Source organism: Engystomops pustulosus, chromosome 4 (assembly GCF_040894005.1).
Source record: "Engystomops pustulosus chromosome 4, aEngPut4.maternal, whole genome shotgun sequence".
NCBI lineage: Eukaryota > Metazoa > Chordata > Amphibia > Anura > Leptodactylidae > Engystomops > Engystomops pustulosus.
In genome coordinates, this window is record NC_092414.1 from 35,734,039 (window position 1) to 35,756,224 (window position 22,186).

Below are 22,186 nucleotides of genomic sequence, written 5' to 3' on the forward strand. Positions count from 1 at the left end.
TTAGCTAGGTAGACCTTGAGCCCGTAAATGATCAGTGCATGGCAAAGGCCCATTACTGTATAAACATGTATTCCTGTCTATCAGAGCCATATATTCAAGGCAAGAGACTACTAGTAGTATAATAACAAACCTCCATGGACAAGAACAGTCAAAGACAAGCCTAAAAAGCAAACTACAACCAAAAAAAGGTAGAATTGGCTACAGCTCTGGTATCAGTTAATTGGTGGTAATATTTGCATAATGGATTTTACAGATGGGCCCTGGGCACCCCAATATTATAGGCTGAATTGCAGGAAATGCCCTAAAGATGTTTTCACTTTTTATAACTAAGAATTTTCACGAAAACAATCAAATTAAGAAAACATTCAATAGAACATTGAGAGATTAGAATACAATCCTCAGCAATTCTTCATTTTAAAATTCTTCATTGAGCTAATGTGTGGCTATATATACATATATTTGCAAAACCGAAAATGGCAGTGTTCCACGTTTCAGTTGAAAACTCTGTGTACTAGTTTATTCACAGGTGACCATCACAGCACAACGTTTTGGCTCCTGTAGGTTGGAGCCTTTCTTAAGCAAATACAAAGTGCACACAGGATGATATATATGACACATATGATATATGATATGTAAATAATAATATCATAGGATAATACCATGCTTAAATCATATAACATATAGTTATATGCACAGGGTGAGTAATATACGTAGTTCAGTGTAAACACCCTATAGGCTCACCAATACTGGGTCCAGAAGCAGTTAAATCATAAATCTATAAGAAACTAAAGAATTACTAGTTTCTCTGCACATGTTAATGGCATTTCTGGTGCTCCTCATGCCTGATACACAGGAGCACTCTGCACTGATTAAGAGAATATGTCTCGTTGTACTATATGATGCAGAGTCCTGGCAGGGCTTGCAGGAAGAGACAGACTTAAATAGTTTTCTCGGAAATGGCCAGAGCCAATTAACGCCGCACTGGCCCTTTAAATCTTCAGAAGCCGGCGCGCGCACCCTAGGAGCCGGGAACGATCACGCGGCTGAGGAGGACAGAGCAGGAGCCGGTAGCGGTAAGATATGTGGACAACACACTACCGGGGGGAGAGGAGAACGGGTGTACATGCACCTTGTGCATGCTTTCCTTATAAAATATAAAATAATATTCATTTGTGAATGATGAACTATGAATTATATTGAAAACTAATAATAAATTAGCAAAATTGATCAACATTATGTTTGATTGGTCCGTTCATTACTTTAAATTATTTCTTCCAGTTTATCTTTGCATACAATATGGAAGCCAAAGGTTGATGTCCAGAAGATACTATAAAGTCAATATTAATTAAATAATTGATAAAAATAAAGTAAAGTTCTTTCCCATTTTGTGAGTCCCTATAGTCAACATACAGATATTCAATTTAACAGCATCATATAAGACATAAAAACCACACAGCATATGCCCATCCAGTAGTTATCGTAAGCACCATGTCCACGTGTACAAGCCTACAATATGTACAGTAGAAACAGATTGTTACAATGTGCATTCTATCCAACTACATGCAAGGTTACTAAATGAACTTCTGACTTCATATACTGTACATGCCAGATGCACATTTACTCTATTAGACATATGGAGAATGCTGAGCAAAACTTAAACACAATCTTATTCACACCACAACTAATAAATTAAGAAAGCTAAATTACATGTTTATGATGGATTTTCTGACCTTCCATACACACTAAAGAAATACTTGAGACATTAACCAGCAGCATCTCACCTGGTTTTCTTCATTTAACCAACTGGAATCAGAAGAAGGATTTGTATGTTCAACTACACCAGACACATGGGGATTATTTAGTGATTTAGTCAAAGTAAAATTTGGAATATCCGTAGAAGGAGGAAAACAAGGCGGATAACAAGACCCTGGAGCCTCCGGTGGAGCCATCCGCACCTCCATGTACTTTAATGTCCCATCTGTGTTCAGGTAAAGGGTTGGTTTGTACTGATCCATATAGGTTGTAGAAAGTGATCTGTCAGTAAAGCAGAATCCACACCCAGAATCATAATTCTTCCTAAGGCACCGCACAAGTAATATAGTAAATGTGACCAGGAAAACTGCACTGATGGCCACGAGGGAGACAATCAGATAGAGAGTCAGGTCCGGAGTAGATTTGGCATTTGTAAGAAAGTCTTGAGATTTAGGATTTTCCAGAACCACAGTGTCTAGTATGTTGACAATGATAGTGGTTGTAGTAGTCAGAGAAGGTTCCCCATGGTCCCTGACTACAACCACCAGTCTCTGCTCCGTGTTATCTGTCTCATGTAAACCTCGCAGAGTCCTGACCTCTCCTGTGTATTCAGAGATGTGGAATAAAGCAGGACTGGCAGACTGAAGCAGACTATAGAGGAGCCAGGCATTGTGGCCCGAATCTACATCCACTGCAGACACCTTACTGACTAGATACCCCGCAGCAGCAGATCTGGGAATGGTCTCCTGAGCCGTGGTCTCCCCTGTATTCTCTGGGTATAAGATAGTGGGAGAGTTGTCATTGGCATCCAGAATAAATATGAAAATAGACACATTGGAGGATAACTTTGGAGATCCAGAATCTTCCACTCTCGCTGTGATGTGCAGAACCTGGAATTGTTCATAGTCAAAAGACCTTTGGGCATAAATGTTCCCGATTTCGGAGTTAATGTAGACAAATGAAGAGATGGGAGAACCATGGATGTGGCTCTCAGCGATGGAGTAGATGAGGTTTGCATTAGCTCCCTCATCCGGATCTCCAGCAGATACTGTACATAACAGTCTGCCCGCCTCATTGTTCTCTGCTATGAAGGCATTGTAGACATTGTGTAGAAATGCTGGAGGATTATCATTAACATCAGAGATATTAAGGCTGATTGTAATGTGGCTGCTGAGAGATGGAGACCCCAGATCAGAGGCCGTCAGTGTAATAGTATATTGTGAGAGCTTCTCCCTGTCCAGAGGTCCACTAGTGACCAGAGCATAACGCTGAGACATGGGCTGGCATGTAAAGGGTAAACCTGGGGACACATCTAGTCTAATCTCTCCATTCTTACCAGAATCTTTATCTCTGACCGTGATGAATCCAACCACAGTTCCTATGGGGGCATTCTCAGGGACCTCATTAGTTTTAGAGGTGAAAATAATTTCTGGTGTATTATCATTAATATCTTTCACCTCAATCTGGATTACACAATGTCCTTCTAATCTAGGTGACCCTTTGTCTGTTGCTTTAATATATAATTCATAAAATTTAGACTCTTCAAAATCTAAGCTATCTATAGTCACTATGTCACCAGTATTTGCATTCAGCTTAAATAATTTCTTTGCAGAATTTAATGTATGGTGATCAAAGGAATATGAGATTTCACCATTAGCCCCATCATCTAGATCTGTAGCATTTAGCGACATCACAAGTGAGTTCACTGGGATATTTTCTGAGACACTGATCTTATAATTTGATTGATCAAACATGGGGGCATTGTCATTAATATCTAATACAATCACAGTTATCTGTGTGGACCCTGATTTAGGAGGGTCGCCCCCATCTAGAGCCGTAAGGATCAGCTTATGTTCAGCTTTTTCCTCCCTGTCTAAGCTTTTTTCTAATACTAACTCAGCAATGAGGGTCCCATCCATGCGATTCTTTATAAGGAGGGAAAAATATGGATTTGGCTTTAGCTGGTACTGATTAATACCATTTTTACCATAATCTAAATCTATTGCTGTTTCTAATTGAAATCTTACACCTGGATTAGAAAACACTTCAGTAACATTTATTATTTGATTTTCACTTAAAAATGTTGGTGAATTATCATTAATATCCAAAACCTCTATCTCCAGGCTGTGCAGCTCTAGAGGATTCTCAGCCACAACCTCTAAATGCAGCAAACAGCTCAGGCTGGATCCACACAGACGCTCCCTATCAATCCTCTCATATACAACCAGAGCTCCATTCTTCTGCTCTATAGAGAACAATCTGCTGCTTCCTTCTGACCCCAAACTCAGTCTCCTTCTATTAATATCAGGCAGATTCACCCCCAGATCCTGAGCCACATTCCCCACCACAGTCCCTGGATGAGACTCCTCCGCAATAGAATAACGCAGCTGCCCAGAGACCCAGCCCCAGCTACAAAGGAGAAGGGAGAAAGCTACTTGCCATTTCCAAGCCTTTACAAAGCTCTGATTGTCCATATCTTAAATCCTTCTTCTAAAATGTGTAGCAAATAATCATCATCCCATCAATCCAGGTATGAAAAGAGCAAAAATATAAATCCTATAGAAGTGGAAATCCTGGTTTTCCTGCATTGAAATCATCCACAGCGATCTCATCGGAGAAGCAGCTCTTCTTTGTGTGAGAAGAAAGATGGGAGGGTGAATCACTGAGCCAGGGGGAGGAGAGCGCAGAGCTGACATGAGCAGATCTCCTAACAGGAATCTGGATGACGTGTCTGCCCTCTTCTGGTAATACATGATAACTACAGCTGATCTTAATCTATTTACTCTTTAAAAAGAGTTCAGTCATATTTAGGATATTCTTGCAATCTGTGTTTTTTCATTTTTAAACATATAACCATGCCTTCTGATTTGTTGTCAATGTTTCTTAAAGATTAACTTTCTTCTGACCATAATATGAAGTTTAAGCTTAGAACACAAAGTGTTATCTTTATTTTTCTTCCTGTTTTTCTGTCTTGTTTGACACATTTTTGGCGCATTGCAATTTTTGTGCCTTTTCAGGGACATTTTGAAATGTCCATCGGACATTTGTTTTTCATCAGTAAGACACATTTATGTTCTATTCCAGATAAATGTCTAAAATTTGCGTAATTTTTTGGCGCTAAAAACTACAGACTACACCTTACTTAAGGAAAACTTAGAAAATGGAAAGAAGTTTCTTGCAACATTTGTGCAACATTTTTGCAATATTTGTAACAACTGTCTCAAAAAGAGATCTTAAAAAAATCCCCCTTTTAACACAAGGAAAAAGTGAGATAAATTATCAAACAAGCAGACGGAAAAATAATCCAAACTAGCCAAAACAAACCGAGTTAAGAAAAATGACCTCCAAAGACAACTATATAGATTCCTATGCAATTTATTTGTCTGAAAAACAGGGAGTTGTGGGCAATTTTCTAGGACTAAATTGTCAAAATAAGATTTAATATGTTGGCATTGCTTTTTTTTTTAGCCCCTTTACACATTATGACGTAGATGTGGGTCATGTCACTATGTTTATATATAGACGTGGCTAAATGTTCTTCATACGTACTCTTCACATTCTGGCATTAGTTGTTTTCTTTTGGCGCCCGATCTTACTGGTGATTTGCATTCTGATGTTTTATTGGGGCCAACAGCCTCAATGTAGAAGTACAAATGAGTGTCAGAATTGTAAAACCACATTTGTTAGGGGTTAGGAGACTTGCTTTTTGTTGTTCTAATTATGCCCCAAAAAACGTGCCATTTTTTTCCTGGAAACTAGAAGTGCAGGAATAGTGATGACAATCAATGGAGTGACAAAAAAAATGGAGTGAGTATCATATAAGAAGCTAAATTGTGGTACCGACATATAGGAAATATGGCGCACAAGATGGAACAAACAAAAATAAACCTCCACCACAAACTGGTAAAAAGCAAATAATAAATGCCCCCCAATGTGATTATGCAAAATTATATATCCTCTTAGTGACCTGACTGGATAATGCTTACTTCACCTAATGTCTTATTATCAGTTTGTTAAATTCATTCTTCTTCTGTTACTTATTCTCAAACTGATAAGAAATAAAGCATTAAAAAGTAAAAAAGAATGCATATCAACATTTTCTTTTACTTATTTAAACCAAAATGTCAAAAATCACACAAAATCACGGGGCGGCCATTTTCTCCTTTTCTCTGCTCTCGTAACAGCATTTAGCGATATTCTTCACAGCAGCCTCATAGCCATAGATTGTAATAGTCAGGAGCTGACTCAATGAGGTCTATGTGTACAAGCTCTGTGTAGGGAGGGGCTGTAGATAAGCTGTTATTTTACCTATTGATGTAAGTATAGCGTTTTCTATAGAGGCAAGAGTGCTTGGGTTTTCTGACGTTTTTGCGCTGCTGAGACAGGTATTTAACTGGGGTTTGTATCGCATGCGATCAGATTGTGGTGCAGCTGCGCAGGCTTTCATGCGACAGAAATTGGGGGAGGGGGGTGTGCCGTCGGACGATCTGATTGATTCGGACTGAGTGCGGGATTTAACATTCAAATTGTGTCGCAAGGTCAAGCACTTAAATGCACCAGGAAGAAGATGGTGAACTCTGTCGGACCTGAATAAGATCAATTATATAAAAGAAATCCCATGATGCTGCTGTCAGCTCCAGTAATACAATGTGTATTAATAATAGCAGTAATTATATACATGTAACGTCCGTGCCTGAACGTTGCTCTATCCGCAGTTGGCGGAATACATGGCGTTTATTTGTGTGTGTGAACTGTGGCTTATTCTTGTGTTTGGATTAACTGAGCCACACCCTGCTCCTTGCATTTCTGTCCTGCCCAGCAAGGGTTACTAGCCTGGTGGACAGTTCCTCCAGTGTGCTGCTGGGGGCGTGTCCGGGATCGGCTTTATATTCCTGCCTGCTCCCATCATACCTTGCTGATTACTTTGAGTCTTGTCTTCCCTGTGTTTCTAGTTCAGTTTACCTGTCTCCGTTTGTCTGCCTGTATCTGTACCTGACCTGTATATTACCTGCTTTATCTTGACCTGACTTGTATATAACCTGTTTTATCCTGATCTGACCTGTGTATATCCCGCCTGTACCTATATCTGGATCTGACCTGTGATTATCTGCCTGAAGACTTGTCTTTATCTGTTATTTTGTCCCTGTCTCAGTCCTGTGTTTGTATTCTTTGCACCAGTGTGAACACTGGTCTATTCCTGTTACCTGTCTGTCTTGTGTTGGTTTCTGTGCGCCAGTGTGAACACTGGTCTATACCTGTATTCCCGTTACCTGTCCGCTCCACCATCCAGCAGCTGCCAGACGAAGAAAGTGTCCCCTGTCATGTTGTAGGGTCACTCAGGGACCGTCAGTTAGGTTCCTGATAGTGGGGTCGCCCTTATCAGGGCGGATCCTCTGCTTTAGGCAGGGCCTTAGCCCGCAGGGACGTCGCAGGGTGAGTTCGCCACCACTTACCCAGTCTGACAGCTAGCGCCAAGCCTGGTTGTGGTTGCGCGGTTTGCTGGATGGGTGCTGACAATACATTTCTCTAATTATATTCCTTTCCCAAAACTGTGTAGATGATAGCATGTTAGATGGAATGTGGTTGACTATGTCACCAATTGATTTCCATATGAAGACTTATGGAGGTACAGAATGGGAGCATAGTATTCCATTGCTAGCTTATTGTAAAGTAGTAAAGTCCATAATATAACCCAGTGTCATCTCTGCACATCCTTAATATGTTGATAGCATTGAAAAGAGAAATCAACTGGAATTATTACTTTTTCATGAAGCTGCCCTAATAACCAACTTATGATATACAGGAGATAGTTCCAGATATACTACTTTAATATGCTTTTAACTGGCAAAATCATATGCATAGATACCAAGTCTGCATAAGCCATAGATACGTTATAAAGCTAGCTATAGCAACAAACACAATATAGATTGTCTTATAAGATAGGATCTAAATGCCATCTATACAGCAGATACAGAAAGTATCTAGACCCCTTTAAATGTTTAACTCTTTGTTTTATTGCAGTCAATTGGTAAGATCGAAAAAGTTATTTTTTTGCTCATTAATGTACACTCTGCACCACATCTTGAAAGAAAAATATCAGAAATGTAGATATTTTTGCTAATTTATTAAACAAGTAAAACTGAAATATAACATGGTGATAAGTATTCAAACCATTTGCTGTGACACTAATATATTAACCATTTCATTGGACTTGATTAGGAAAAGCACACACCTCTCTATTTAAGAGCTCACAGCTCACAGTGCATGTCAGAGCACATGAGATTTAAGGAACTGCCCAAGACACTCAGAGACAGAATTGTGACAAATCACAGATCACGCCAAGGTTACAAAATAATTTCTGCAGCAATCAAGGTTCCTAAGAGCGCAGTGGCCTCCATAATCCTTAAATGGAAGACATTTGGGATGACCACAACTCTTTCTTGATCTGGCCATCCAGTAGAAATAAGCAATCATGGGAGAAGAGACTTGGTGAAAGAGGTAAAGAAGAGGCCTGAGTACTTTCCGTACCCACTGTAAATAATGAAATCAAGTGCCATCATCTTCTAACCTCTAGCAGATGTCCTGCATATACTATATGACTGTCGACACCAAGCTAATAATCATATATAACCACTCTTGTACTACAAGTCTTCCCCTATATGAAGAACCATCACTTGTGAGTTTAATACTTGTGACCTAGGATCTTTTTGTATGTATTTCTCCATAAAGCAGGAATAATCCCAGACAATCTGTTTAAAAAAAGCAGTTCAAAATAATTTTGACTTACATAAAATATATAGAACAAAGGACATCACTGTGTATCCAACCCTAACTAGATATATTATAATATGTAGAGCTTTCACATTTAAGATTCGTGTAAGCGTGTTCTGGATTCCTCACTGTACGTAAAACTATCTATCTCATTATTTTTGAAGTAAGACCTTAATTTTTGTAAATTTCTGAAATTTGAACAAAATTCTGAAACTAGGTCATAAAAGTAAAGCTGGTGGCAGAGAGTTGGTAAAGATTCAAAATTACAGAAAACCATCCACAAGATGTAGTTCTATATAAAAGTCACATAACGAATATGATTTGATATAAAAATGAAAACACTGTTATATTGTATCCTCACCTGATTAGGCTCTTTACACCATTCTGAGGAGTCTGTGGGAGGGTGAGGTTCCAGAAATGGTTCAGTTAATTGAGGAATATTTTGGGTTTTGCTGAGTGTAAAACCTGGAATATCTGCTACAGGGGTAAAACAAGGCGGATAACAAGACCCTGGAGCCTCCGGTGGCGCCATCCGCACCTCCATGTACTTTAATGTCCCATCTGTGTTCAGGTAAAGGGTTGGTTTGTACTGATCCATATAGGTTGTAGAAAGTGATCTGTCAGTAAAGCAGAATCCACACCCAGAATCATAATTCTTCCTAAGGCACCGCACAAGTAATATAGTAAATGTGACCAGGAAAACTGCACTGATGGCCACAAGGGAGACAATCAGATAGAGAGTCAGGTCTGGAGTAGATTTGGCATTTGAGAGAAAGTCTTGAGATTTGGGATTTTCCAGAACCATAGTGTCTAATATATTGACAATGATAGTGGTTGTAGTAGTCAGAGAAGGTTCCCCATGGTCCCTGACTACAACCACCAGTCTCTGCTCCGTGTTATCTGTCTCATGTAAACCTCGCAGAGTCCTGACCTCTCCTGTGTATTCAGAGATGTGGAATAAAGCAGGACTGGCAGACTGAAGCAGACTATAGAGGAGCCAGGCATTGTGCCCCGAATCTACATCCACTGCAGACACCTTACTGACTAGATACCCCGCAGCAGCAGATCTGGGAATGGTCTCCTGAGCCGTGGTCTCCCCTGTATTCTCTGGGTATAAGATAGTGGGAGAGTTGTCATTGGTATCCAGAATAAATATGAAGACAGACACATTGGAGGATAATTTTGGAGATCCAGAATCTTCCACTCTCGCTGTGATGTGCAGAACCTGGAATTGTTCATAGTCAAAAGACCTTTGTGCATAAATGTTCCCGGTTTCGGAGTTAATGTAGACAAATGAAGAGACGGGAGAACCATGGATGTGGCTCTCAGCGATGGAGTAGATGAGGTTTGCATTAGCTCCCTCATCCGGATCTCCAGCAGATACTGTACATAACAGTCTGCCCGCCTCATTGTTCTCTGCTATGAAGGCATTGTAGACATTGTGTAGAAATGCTGGAGGATTATCATTAACATCAGAGATATTAAGGCTGATTGTAATGTGGCTGCTGAGAGATGGAGACCCCAGATCAGAGGCCGTCAGTGTAATAGTATATTGTGAGAGCTTCTCCCTGTCCAGAGGTCCACTAGTGACCAGAGCATAACGCTGAGACATGGGCTGGCATGTAAAGGGTAAACCTGGGAACACTACAAGCTTTGTTTCTCCATTCTTTCCTGAATCTCTGTCTCTTACGGTGATAAAACCTACCACAGTTCCTATGGGGGCATTCTCAGATATTTCATTATTTTTGGATAGAAAAATAATTTCAGGAATATTATCATTCATGTCTTCTATTTCAATCTGGACTCGACATCTTCCCTCAAGTTTTGGAGTTCCTTTATCTATTGTTTTTATTAATAATTCATAAATGGTAGAAGCTTCAAAATCCACTGGTGCTTTCATATGAATTTCACCGGTAACTGGATTTATATCAAATGTTTGTTTTGCAGATTGTGTGGAACGTTGATCTATAGAATATGTAAACTCGCTATTTATACCCTCATCCGAATCTGTAGCATTGAGCTTTATTATCATTGTATTTAAAGGCACATTCTCTGGAACACTGATCTTATATCGTGCCTGATCAAACACGGGGGCATTATCATTGATATCTAATACAAGGACTGTTATCTGTGTGGATCCGGATCTGGCCGGTTCTCCCCCATCTATAGCAGTGAGAATCAGCTTGTGTTCTGATTTCTCTTCTCTGTCTAGAATTTTTTCCAGGACTAATTCTGCAATGAGAGTCCCAGAATCTTCTGTTACAGATAATGAAAAATATGGGTTGGGGTTTATCCAATAATGGCTGACACCATTAATACCTACATCAAGATCCTGTGCATTCTCTAAAGGAAATTGTTCACCTTGAAGTGTCACTAATTCTGTTATCCTTATCACCTGATGGGTATTTGAAAATATTGGTGAATTATCATTAATATCCAAAACCTCTATCTCCAGGCTGTGCAGCTCCAGAGGATTCTCAGCCACAACCTCTAAATGCAGCAAACAGCTCAGGCTGGATCCACACAGACGCTCCCTATCAATCCTCTCATATACAACCAGAGCTCCATTCTTCTGCTCTATAGAGAACAATCTGCTGCTTCCTTCTGACCCCAAACTCAGTCTCCTTCTATTAATATCAGCCAGATTCACCCCCAGATCCTGAGCCACATTCCCCACCACAGTCCCTGGATGAGACTCCTCCGCAATAGAATAACGCAGCTGCCCAGAGACCCAGCCCCAGCTACAAAGGAGAAGGGAGAAAGCTACTTGCCATTTCCAAGCCTTTACAAAGCTCTGATTGTCCATATCTTAAATCCTTCTTCTAAAATGTGTAGCAAATAATCATCATCCCATCAATCCAGGTATGAAAAGAGCAAAAATATAAATCCTATGGAAGTGGAAATCCTGGTTTTCCTGCATTGAAATCATCCACAGCGATCTCATCGGAGCAGCAGCTCTTCTTTGTGTGAGAAGAAAGATGGGAGGGTGAATCACTGAGCCAGGGGGAGGAGAGCGCAGAGCTGACATGAGCAGATCTCCTAACAGGAATCTGGATGACGTGTCTGCCCTCTGCTGGCCAAAAATGATAACTACAATATTGAATTAAATAATATAAGGGAATGCTGTATTCATACAAAAAGAAGAAGAAAAAGGCAGAACTTTATATAGCTAAGTAAACCAATGAGTTTGATTTATTATTATATTAAGACTTAAGATTGGATGATAAAAATAAAATATTCAATGTTAATAAATGTTTTCTTCTTTATAAAAATGGTTTTGAAATATGCAAATTTAAAGATACTTCAGTTTAAGTTTTATTCTGAGTATTGGATTGTATGAAGATGATTAGATGCCTGACAGATATACAGTAGTAATTAGTGATTACAAGCTTCCTTACAAATGTCCAAAAGCAGCAGTGGAGTAGCAAAGTTTTGGAGTGCCCATGTATACGCCATTATATGAATAGTAGGTAGGTAGGTAGGTTCTTATCTAAAGTAACATGTGTAAAGGTTTCACATACCACAGTTTATTGAATGGTACAGTTTTATGCAAAAAGAGATGTTATACAGACGGTAATATTGATAGCTGTAAAGCATGTGGCAGTAACTAGATTCGATTCTTTAATGATAAAAATGATAAGCTCTCATAGGTTGTAAGCTCTTGAGAGCAGGGCCCTAACACCTATTGTATCATATGGTTTTTGCTCTGTAATGTCTTATTTTATTTGTATATGTCTCCCATAATCTTTAAAGTGCTACAGAATATGATGGTGCTATGTAAAAATTTATTAGCATTATATATTTAGCCCCTGCTGGGAGCACAATATGTAGGACAGACAATGCAGTTAAGGGGAGGCATGAGATAAGCCCAGCAGTCACCAGCACTCATCCTCTAGTAGTGGACTGGACTACATTTCCCAGAACTACCTGCTTCTTTATGCCCCGGCCACTTAGAGGAGGAGCTGCACAGGAAAGGATTGATTAGCTGAGATTGTGGGTCTAGGCTCAGGAAGGACATAGTGGGACTACATGTCCAAAGGAAAGAGAGACTTGGAGAGCATGCCAGCCTTAGAGCTCAGCCCCTGCAGGGAGGAAGAACTGCTAGAGAAGATGTACCTCTGCAGAACAGCATAACTCCCATGAGGTTTTTATGTCTATCACCCTATCACTATCCAGGGATCTGTGTGCTGCAGCAACTAGTTGATTCCTGGAGTAGAGTCATCTGGGATGTAAGGAGTTAATCGCAAAATCATTGTCCAGGCCCAGCACATGCAGTATACTCTTTACTACTACTAAGGATTTATTAGATTGCATCGGTATTATACCATAGCACTATTTATGTTTTTTTTATCATATTTGTGTTTGTTGCTCTTGGCTCACCCTTGGCTTACTGCCCTTAAAATAAATCAGCCAAGTTTTTTTTACCTTTACCTCTTGCGCACGTAGAGTGGTGGTTCCCAAACCAACCATGAGCAGTAAGGAAAAACCCATGTTCCTACAGAGCACCCAGCAAGATTTGGGTGCAGGCACTGTTTCACAAACTGCATGATATAAAGGCATAAACTGAATTTAACTGCTTAACTATAGGAAATGTGATATTTACTGTCAGGGCCTGTGAATTTACCAGCACTGGTGCATTCCTGCAGCCATTTACAGACATGAAACAATTCTCTCATTTGAACAACTTCTTCTAGCTTCGGACATTATCAATAAGGAAAGTTATTGGTAGCTATATAATGCACATTAGACATATTTCATTCAGTTCTTAAGCAAATGAATCATGGTTACCCCTTCTGTGACATGCATATATACTAACTTTTCTAATCTGGGGAAACTGTTATGAAAATGTTAATTTTCTTTTATCAAATAATGTTTCATAATCAAAAAAGATGATCATGTAATATATTCAAATGTCTGCCTATCCTATGTTTAAATTGTAAAGGTAAAAATCCTTTGGCGTGTCTTACCAATGCACATACATCTCAGATGTCAGCTGAATGTTTGCTTTGCATGCAGCTCTCTATTCTGAATATACATGTATAAACTTAGTTTGGCTTAGCAAGTGTTCCCAATAGGAACAGTGGAGAAATCCAATGTCAGACATCTGGTTTAGCCAACGTACACCACTAATGCATGCTGCGATCAATGAGAAAAATAGATGTTCCAGCAAATTTAGAGCTAAACTTTATGTGGATAATTGTTCTAATAACGATATGTTGCATGTATGTTCTATGATTCCTATAATCAGTATTGGGTTTGGATGATCCATTGGGCCCAAGCCGTCTAGGGGGCCCATTGCCACCCAAACCACCCACCAAAGACATCTGTTCCTGCTCTCAATATACACGTACATAAGAGTCCAAGAAGCTGATTCTAGTACCATATGTAGGAATTGAATTCCAGAATTGCAGGGGTTATCATACTCACATAGCCCAAGGCCCAAAGAAGCCTTAATCCACCCGTGCCTATATCAATAGTAAGGCTCAGACCAGTGATCTAGGGGATCACATGCACAGAACATGAATGGAAGAGTTCAAAGTCCATATGACTCATTTATGAGGACCTATATGATCTCCGCATATTGCCATACATTCTCTGTACTAATAGTTCTGGAGATATTCTCCCCTACAAGCAATGGAAGCTTTTCTGATAATCAATTTATCTGATAAAAAAGCCACCAACAACCTACACATTAAGGCATCTTCTGCTAGATGCCTAGGGTCCATTTTTGCATTAGAGGTTGGGATCTCTGATGGCCAGTACCACCCTCATGGTATTACAACATCTGAAAAAGCCTTCAACAATTTGTTAATTTCTATATGAAATGTAAACTACATATAACTACCGAGACAAAGTATGACCTTGTGCATACAAATCTTCTTGCATTTATAGCACATAGATTATGCTCAGACCTAGGTTTTGTCATATGGGATGTCATTCTTAAAAATAACAAAATTATGGCATAGATTTATAAGCACAATGATATAGATCTTATCAACAATTAGAGTTCATACTTTGGCCAATAAGATAAACAGTATCAAAACGGAATTACTGAATCTGTGAACGTAGTGAACCATTAAATATGATAAAACTCTAATTCTCAGCACCTGATAAAGATATTTTACAGATTATACCAATTGTTTCCCTATAAAGAGTTATATAAAATAAGACAGAAATCTTATTAAAGCTATTAAAAGCTATGAAAACTAAAACACTGTAAATTACAACAATTCAAGAAACCAAAGTATGGACTATGTCTGATGGAATCAATTGCCATTATATACATTTTTTTTAGAAATTTGTGCTTAAAAATAATCAAAATATCCAGTAATATGTACAGAATATACACTATAAAATGTCAACATATACAAAGAGAGCTCACCTGATTAGATTCATGACACAAGCTGGAATCAGGCTCCCTAACCATATCATTTAGTTGAGTCTTAGTTGATAATGTAGAATGAGGAATATCTGCTACAGGGGTAAAACAAGGCGGATAACAAGACCCTGGAGCTTCCGGTGGAGCCATCCGCACCTCCATGTACTTTAATGTCCCATCTGTGTTCAGGTAAAGGGTAGGTTTGTACTGATCCATATAGGTTGTAGAAAGTGATCTGTCAGTAAAGCAGAATCCACACCCAGAATCATAATTCTTCCTAAGGCACCGCACAAGTAATATAGTAAATGTGACCAGGAAAACTGCACTGATGGCCACAAGGGAGACAATCAGATAGAGAGTCAGGTCTGGAGTAGATTTGGCATTTGAGAGAAAGTCTTGAGATTTAGGATTTTCCAGAACCACAGTGTCTAATATATTGACAATGATAGTGGTTGTAGAAGTCAGAGAAGGTTCCCCATGGTCCCTGACTACAACCACCAGTCTCTGCTCCGTGTTATCTGTCTCATGTAAACCTCGCAGAGTCCTGACCTCTCCTGTGTATTCAGAGATGTGGAATAAAGCAGGACTGGCAGACTGAAGCAGACTATAGAGGAGCCAGGCATTGTGCCCCGAATCTACATCCACTGCAGACACCTTACTGACTAGATACCCCGCAGCAGCAGATCTGGGAATGGTCTCCTGAGCCGTGGTCTCCCCTGTATTCTCTGGGTATAAGATAGTGGGAGAGTTGTCATTGGTATCCAGAATAAATATGAAGACCGACACATTGGAGGATAATTTTGGAGATCCAGAATCTTCCACTCTCGCTGTGATGTGCAGAACCTGGAATTGTTCATAGTCTAAAGACCTTTGTGCATAAATGTTCCCGGTTTCGGAGTTAATGTAGACAAATGAAGAGACGGGAGAACCATGGATGTGGCTTTCAGCGATGGAGTAGATGAGGTTTGCATTAGCTCCCTCATCCGGATCTCCAGCAGATACTGTACATAACAGTCTGCCCGCCTCATTGTTCTCTGCTATGAAGGCATTGTAGACATTGTGTAGAAATGCTGGAGGATTATCATTAACATCAGAGATATTAAGGCTGATTGTAATGTGGCTGCTGAGAGATGGAGACCCCAGATCAGAGGCCGTCAGTGTAATAGTATATTGTGAGAGCTTCTCCCTGTCCAGAGGTCCACTAGTGACCAGAGCATAACGCTGAGACATGGGCTGGCATGTAAAGGGTAAACCTGGGGACACATCTAGTCTAATCTCTCCATTCTTACCAGAATCTTTGTCTCTGACTGTGATGAATCCAACCACTGTTCCTATGGGGGCATCCTCTGGTATCTCATTAGTTTTGGATATAAAAATAATTTCAGGAATATTATCATTTGCATCTTCTATTTCAATATGGACACGACATCTACCTTCAAAATTAGGGGATCCTTTATCTATAGCTTTTATCAATAATTCATAAATGGTAGAAGCTTCAAAATCCACTGACCCTTTAACAAATAGTTCACCAGTAACCGGATTTAAGTCAAATATTTCTTTTGCAGATAGTGACGTACGTTGATCTATGGAATATGTGAACTCACTATTTATACCCACATCTGAATCTGTAGCATTGAGCTTTATTATTAATGTATTTATAGGCACATTCTCTGGTATGCTTATCTTATATCGTGCCTGATCAAACACGGGGGCATTGTCATTGATATCTAATACAATGACTGTTATCTGTGTGGATCCGGATCTTGCCGGTTCTCCCCCATCTATAGCAGTGAGAATCAGTTTGTGCTCTGCTATATCCTCCCTGTCTAGAATTTTTTCCAACACTAATTCTGCAATGAGAGTTCCAGAATCTTTTGTTACATATAAAGAAAAATATGGATTGGGGTTTAGTCTATACTGGCTGACACCATTAATACCTACATCAAGATCCTGTGCATTCTCTAAAGGAAATTGTACCCCAGGACTCGTCACTAGTTCAGTAATTTTTACAATCTGATTTATTGTAGAAAAAAATGGTGAATTATCATTAATATCCAAAACCTCTATCTCCAGGCTGTGCAGCTCCAGAGGATTCTCAGCCACAACCTCTAAATGCAGCAAACAGCTCAGGCTGGATCCACACAGACGCTCCCTATCAATCCTCTCATATACAACCAGAGCTCCATTCTTCTGCTCTATAGAGAACAATCTGCTGCTTCCTTCTGACCCCAAACTCAGTCTCCTTCTATTAATATCAGGCAGATTCACCCCCAGATCCTGAGCCACATTCCCCACCACAGTCCCTGGATGAGACTCCTCCGCAATAGAATAACGCAGCTGCCCAGAGACCCAGCCCCAGCTACAAAGGAGAAGGGAGAAAGCTACTTGCCATTTCCAAGCCTTTACAAAGCTCTGATTGTCCATATCTTAAATCCTTCTTCTAAAATGTGTAGCAAATAATCATCATCCCATCAATCCAGGTATGAAAAGAGCAAATATATAAATCCTATGGAAGGGGAAATCCTGGTTTTCCTGCATTGAAATCATCCAGAGCGATCTCATCGGAGCAGCAGCTCCGATGTGAGAAGAAAGATGGGAGGGTGAATCACTGAGCCAGGGGGAGGAGAGCGCAGAGCTGACATGAGCAGATCTCCTAACAGGAATCTGGATGACGTGTCTGCCCTCTGCTGGCCAAAAATGATAACTACAATATTGAATTAAATAATATAAGGGAATGCTGTATTCATACAAAAAGAAGAAAAAGGCAGAACTTTTTATAGCTAAGTAAACCAACGAGTTTGATTTATTATTATATTAAGACTTAAGATTGGATGATAAAAATAAAATATTCAATGTTAATAAATGTTTTCTTCTTTATAAAAATGGTTTTGAAATATGCTAATTTAAAGATACTTCAGTTTAAGTTTTATTCTGAGTATTGGATTGTATGAAGATGATTAGATGCCTGACAGATATACAGTAGTAATTAGTGATTACAAGCTTCCTTACAAATGTCCAAAAGCAGCAGTGGAGTAGCAAAGTTTTGGAGTGCCCATGTATACGCCATTATATGAATAGTAGGTAGGTAGGTAGGTTCTTATCTAAAGTAACATGTGTAAAGGTTTCACATACCACAGTTTATTGAATGGTACAGTTTTATGCAAAAAGAGATGTTATACAGACGGTAATATTGATAGCTGTAAAGCATGTGGCAGTAACTAGATTCGATTCTTTAATGATAAAAATGATAAGCTCTCATAGGTTGTAAGCTCTTGAGAGCAGGGCCCTAACACCTATTGTATCATATGGTTTTTGCTCTGTAATGTCTTATTTTATTTGTATATGTCTCCCATAATCTTTAAAGTGCTACAGAATATGATGGTGCTATGTAAAAATTTATTAGCATTATATATTTAGCCCCTGCTGGGAGCACAATATGTAGGACAGACAATGCAGTTAAGGGGAGGCATGAGATAAGCCCAGCAGTCACCAGCACTCATCCTCTAGTAGTGGACTGGACTACATTTCCCAGAACTACCTGCTTCTTTATGCCCCGGCCACTTAGAGGAGGAGCTGCACAGGAAAGGATTGATTAGCTGAGATTGTGGGTCTAGGCTCAGGAAGGACATAGTGGGACTACATGTCCAAAGGAAAGAGAGACTTGGAGAGCATGCCAGCCTTAGAGCTCAGCCCCTGCAGGGAGGAAGAACTGCTAGAGAAGATGTACCTCTGCAGAACAGCATAACTCCCATGAGGTTTTTATGTCTATCACCCTATCACTATCCAGGGATCTGTGTGCTGCAGCAACTAGTTGATTCCTGGAGTAGAGTCATCTGGGATGTAAGGAGTTAATCGCAAAATCATTGTCCAGGCCCAGCACATGCAGTATACTCTTTACTACTACTAAGGATTTATTAGATTGCATCGGTATTATACCATAGCACTATTTATGTTTTTTTTATCATATTTGTGTTTGTTGCTCTTGGCTCACCCTTGGCTTACTGCCCTTAAAATAAATCAGCCAAGTTTTTTTTACCTTTACCTCTTGCGCACGTAGAGTGGTGGTTCCCAAACCAACCATGAGCAGTAAGGAAAAACCCATGTTCCTACAGAGCACCCAGCAAGATTTGGGTGCAGGCACTGTTTCACAAACTGCATGATATAAAGGCATAAACTGAATTTAACTGCTTAACTATAGGAAATGTGATATTTACTGTCAGGGCCTGTGAATTTACCAGCACTGGTGCATTCCTGCAGCCATTTACAGACATGAAACAATTCTCTCATTTGAACAACTTCTTCTAGCTTCGGACATTATCAATAAGGAAAGTTATTGGTAGCTATATAATGCACATTAGACATATTTCATTCAGTTCTTAAGCAAATGAATCATGGTTACCCCTTCTGTGACATGCATATATACTAACTTTTCTAATCTGGGGAAACTGTTATGAAAATGTTAATTTTCTTTTATCAAATAATGTTTCATAATCAAAAAAGATGATCATGTAATATATTCAAATGTCTGCCTATCCTATGTTTAAATTGTAAAGGTAAAAATCCTTTGGCGTGTCTTACCAATGCACATACATCTCAGATGTCAGCTGAATGTTTGCTTTGCATGCAGCTCTCTATTCTGAATATACATGTATAAACTTAGTTTGGCTTAGCAAGTGTTCCCAATAGGAACAGTGGAGAAATCCAATGTCAGACATCTGGTTTAGCCAACGTACACCACTAATGCATGCTGCGATCAATGAGAAAAATAGATGTTCCAGCAAATTTAGAGCTAAACTTTATGTGGATAATTGTTCTAATAACGATATGTTGCATGTATGTTCTATGATTCCTATAATCAGTATTGGGTTTGGATGATCCATTGGGCCCAAGCCGTCTAGGGGGCCCATTGCCACCCAAACCACCCACCAAAGACATCTGTTCCTGCTCTCAATATACACGTACATAAGAGTCCAAGAAGCTGATTCTAGTACCATATGTAGGAATTGAATTCCAGAATTGCAGGGGTTATCATACTCACACAGCCCAAGGCCCAAAGAAGCCTTAATCCACCCGTGCCTATATCAATAGTAAGGCTCAGACCAGTGATCTAGGGGATCACATACACAGAACATGAATGGAAGAGTTCAAAGTCCATATGACTCATTTATGAGGACCTATATGATCTCCGCATATTGCCATACATTCTCTGTACTAATAGTTCTGGAGATATTCTCCCCTACAAGCAATGGAAGCTTTTCTGATAATCAATTTATCTGATAAAAAAGCCACCAACAACCTACACATTAAGGCATCTTCTGCTAGATGCCTAGGGTCCATTTTTGCATTAGAGGTTGGGATCTCTGATGGCCAGTACCACCCTCATGGTATTACAACATCTGAAAAAGCCTTCAACAATTTGTTAATTTCTATATGAAATGTAAACTACATATAACTACCGAGACAAAGTATGACCTTGTGCATACAAATCTTCTTGCATTTATAGCGCATAGATTATGCTCAGACCTAGGTTTTGTCATATGGGATGTCATTCTTAAAAATAACAAAATTATGGCATAAATTTATAAGCCCAATGATATAGATCTTATCAACAATTAGAGTTCATACTTTGGCCAATAAGATAAACAGTATCAAAACGGAATTACTGAATCTGTGAACGTAGTGAACCATTAAATATGATAAATCTCTAATTCTCAGCACTTAATAGAGATATTTTACAGATTATATCAACTGTTTCCCTATAAAGAGTTATATAAAATAAGACAGAAATCTTATTAAAGCTATTAAAAGCTATGAAAACTAAACACTGTAAATTACAACAATTCAAGAAACCAAAGTATGGACTATGTCTGATGGAATCAATTGCCATTATATACATTTTTTTTAGAAATTTGTGCTTAAAAATAATCAAAATATCCAGTAATATGTACAGAATATACACTATAAAATGTCAACATATACAAAGAGAGCTCACCTGATTAGATTCATGACACAAGCTGGAATCAGGCTCCCTAACCATATCATTTAGTTGAGTCTTAGTTGATAATGTAGAATGAGGAATATCTGCTACAGGGGTAAAACAAGGCGGATAACAAGACCCTGGAGCCTCCGGTGGAGCCATCCGCACCTCCATGTACTTTAATGTCCCATCTGTGTTCAGGTAAAGGGTTGGTTTGTACTGATCCATATAGGTTGTAGAAAGTGATCTGTCAGTAAAGCAGAATCCACACCCAGAATCATAATTCTTCCTAAGGCACCGCACAAGTAATATAGTAAATGTGACCAGGAAAACTGCACTGATGGCCACAAGGGAGACAATCAGATAGAGAGTCAGGTCCGGAGTAGATTTGGCATTTGTGAGAAAGTCTTTAGATTTTGGATTTTCCAGAACCACAGTGTCTAATATATTGACAATGATAGTGGTTGTAGTAGTCAGAGAAGGTTCCCCATGGTCCCTGACTACAATCACCAGTCTCTGCTCCGTGTTATCTGTCTCATGTAAACCTCGCAGAGTCCTGACCTCTCCTGTGTATTCAGAGATGTGGAATAAAGCAGGACTGGCAGACTGAAGCAGACTATAGAGGAGCCAGGCATTGTGTCCCGAATCTACATCCACTGCAGACACCTTACTGACTAGATACCCCGCAGCAGCAGATCTGGGAATGGTCTCCTGAGCCGTGGCCTCCCCTGTATTCTCTGGGTATAAGATAGAGGGAGAGTTGTCATTGGTATCCAGAATAAATATGAAGACAGACACATTGGAGTATAATTTTGGAGATCCAGAATCTTCCACTCTCGCTGTGATGTGTAGAACCTGAAATTGTTCATAGTCAAAAGACCTTTGTGCATAAATGTTCCCAGTTTCGGAGTTAATGTAGACAAATGAAGAGATGGGAGAACCATGGATGTGGCTCTCAGCGATGGAGTAGATGAGGTTTGCATTAGCTCCCTCATCCGGATCTCCAGCAGATACTGTACATAACAGTCTGCCCGCCTCATTGTTCTCTGCTATGAAGGCATTGTAGACATTGTGTAGAAATGCTGGAGGATTATCATTAACATCAGAGATATTAAGGCTGATTGTAATGTGGCTGCTGAGAGATGGAGACCCCAGATCAGAGGCCGTCAGTGTAATAGTATATTGTGAGAGCTTCTCCCTGTCCAGAGGTCCACTAGTGACCAGAGCATAACGCTGAGACATGGGCTGGCATGTAAAGGGTAAACCTGGGGACACATCTAGTCTAATCTCTCCATTCTTACCAGAAT

At 39.6% G+C, this 22,186-nt stretch overlaps 1 protein-coding gene across 42 annotated transcripts in view; it reads right to left on the bottom strand.

Annotated features, from left to right (window-relative positions):
* The window catches only part of LOC140126346 (protocadherin gamma-C5-like), a 431,655-nt gene that overhangs the window by 86,805 nt on the left and 322,664 nt on the right, over positions 1–22,186 (bottom strand). Inside the window, exon 1 of one of the 42 annotated variants that reach the window (XM_072145696.1) lies at positions 14,906–17,471. The exons of 39 other annotated variants lie outside the window; for them this stretch is intronic. In XM_072145696.1, coding sequence (XP_072001797.1) covers positions 14,906–17,326 — 2,421 coding nt within the window. In that variant the 5' untranslated portion in view covers positions 17,327–17,471. Of the gene's footprint in view, positions 1–1,781; positions 4,396–8,884; positions 11,514–14,905; positions 17,472–22,186 lie in introns of those variants that run through there. 2 more of the 42 variants (XM_072145664.1, XM_072145665.1) reach the window with 2 other exon arrangements.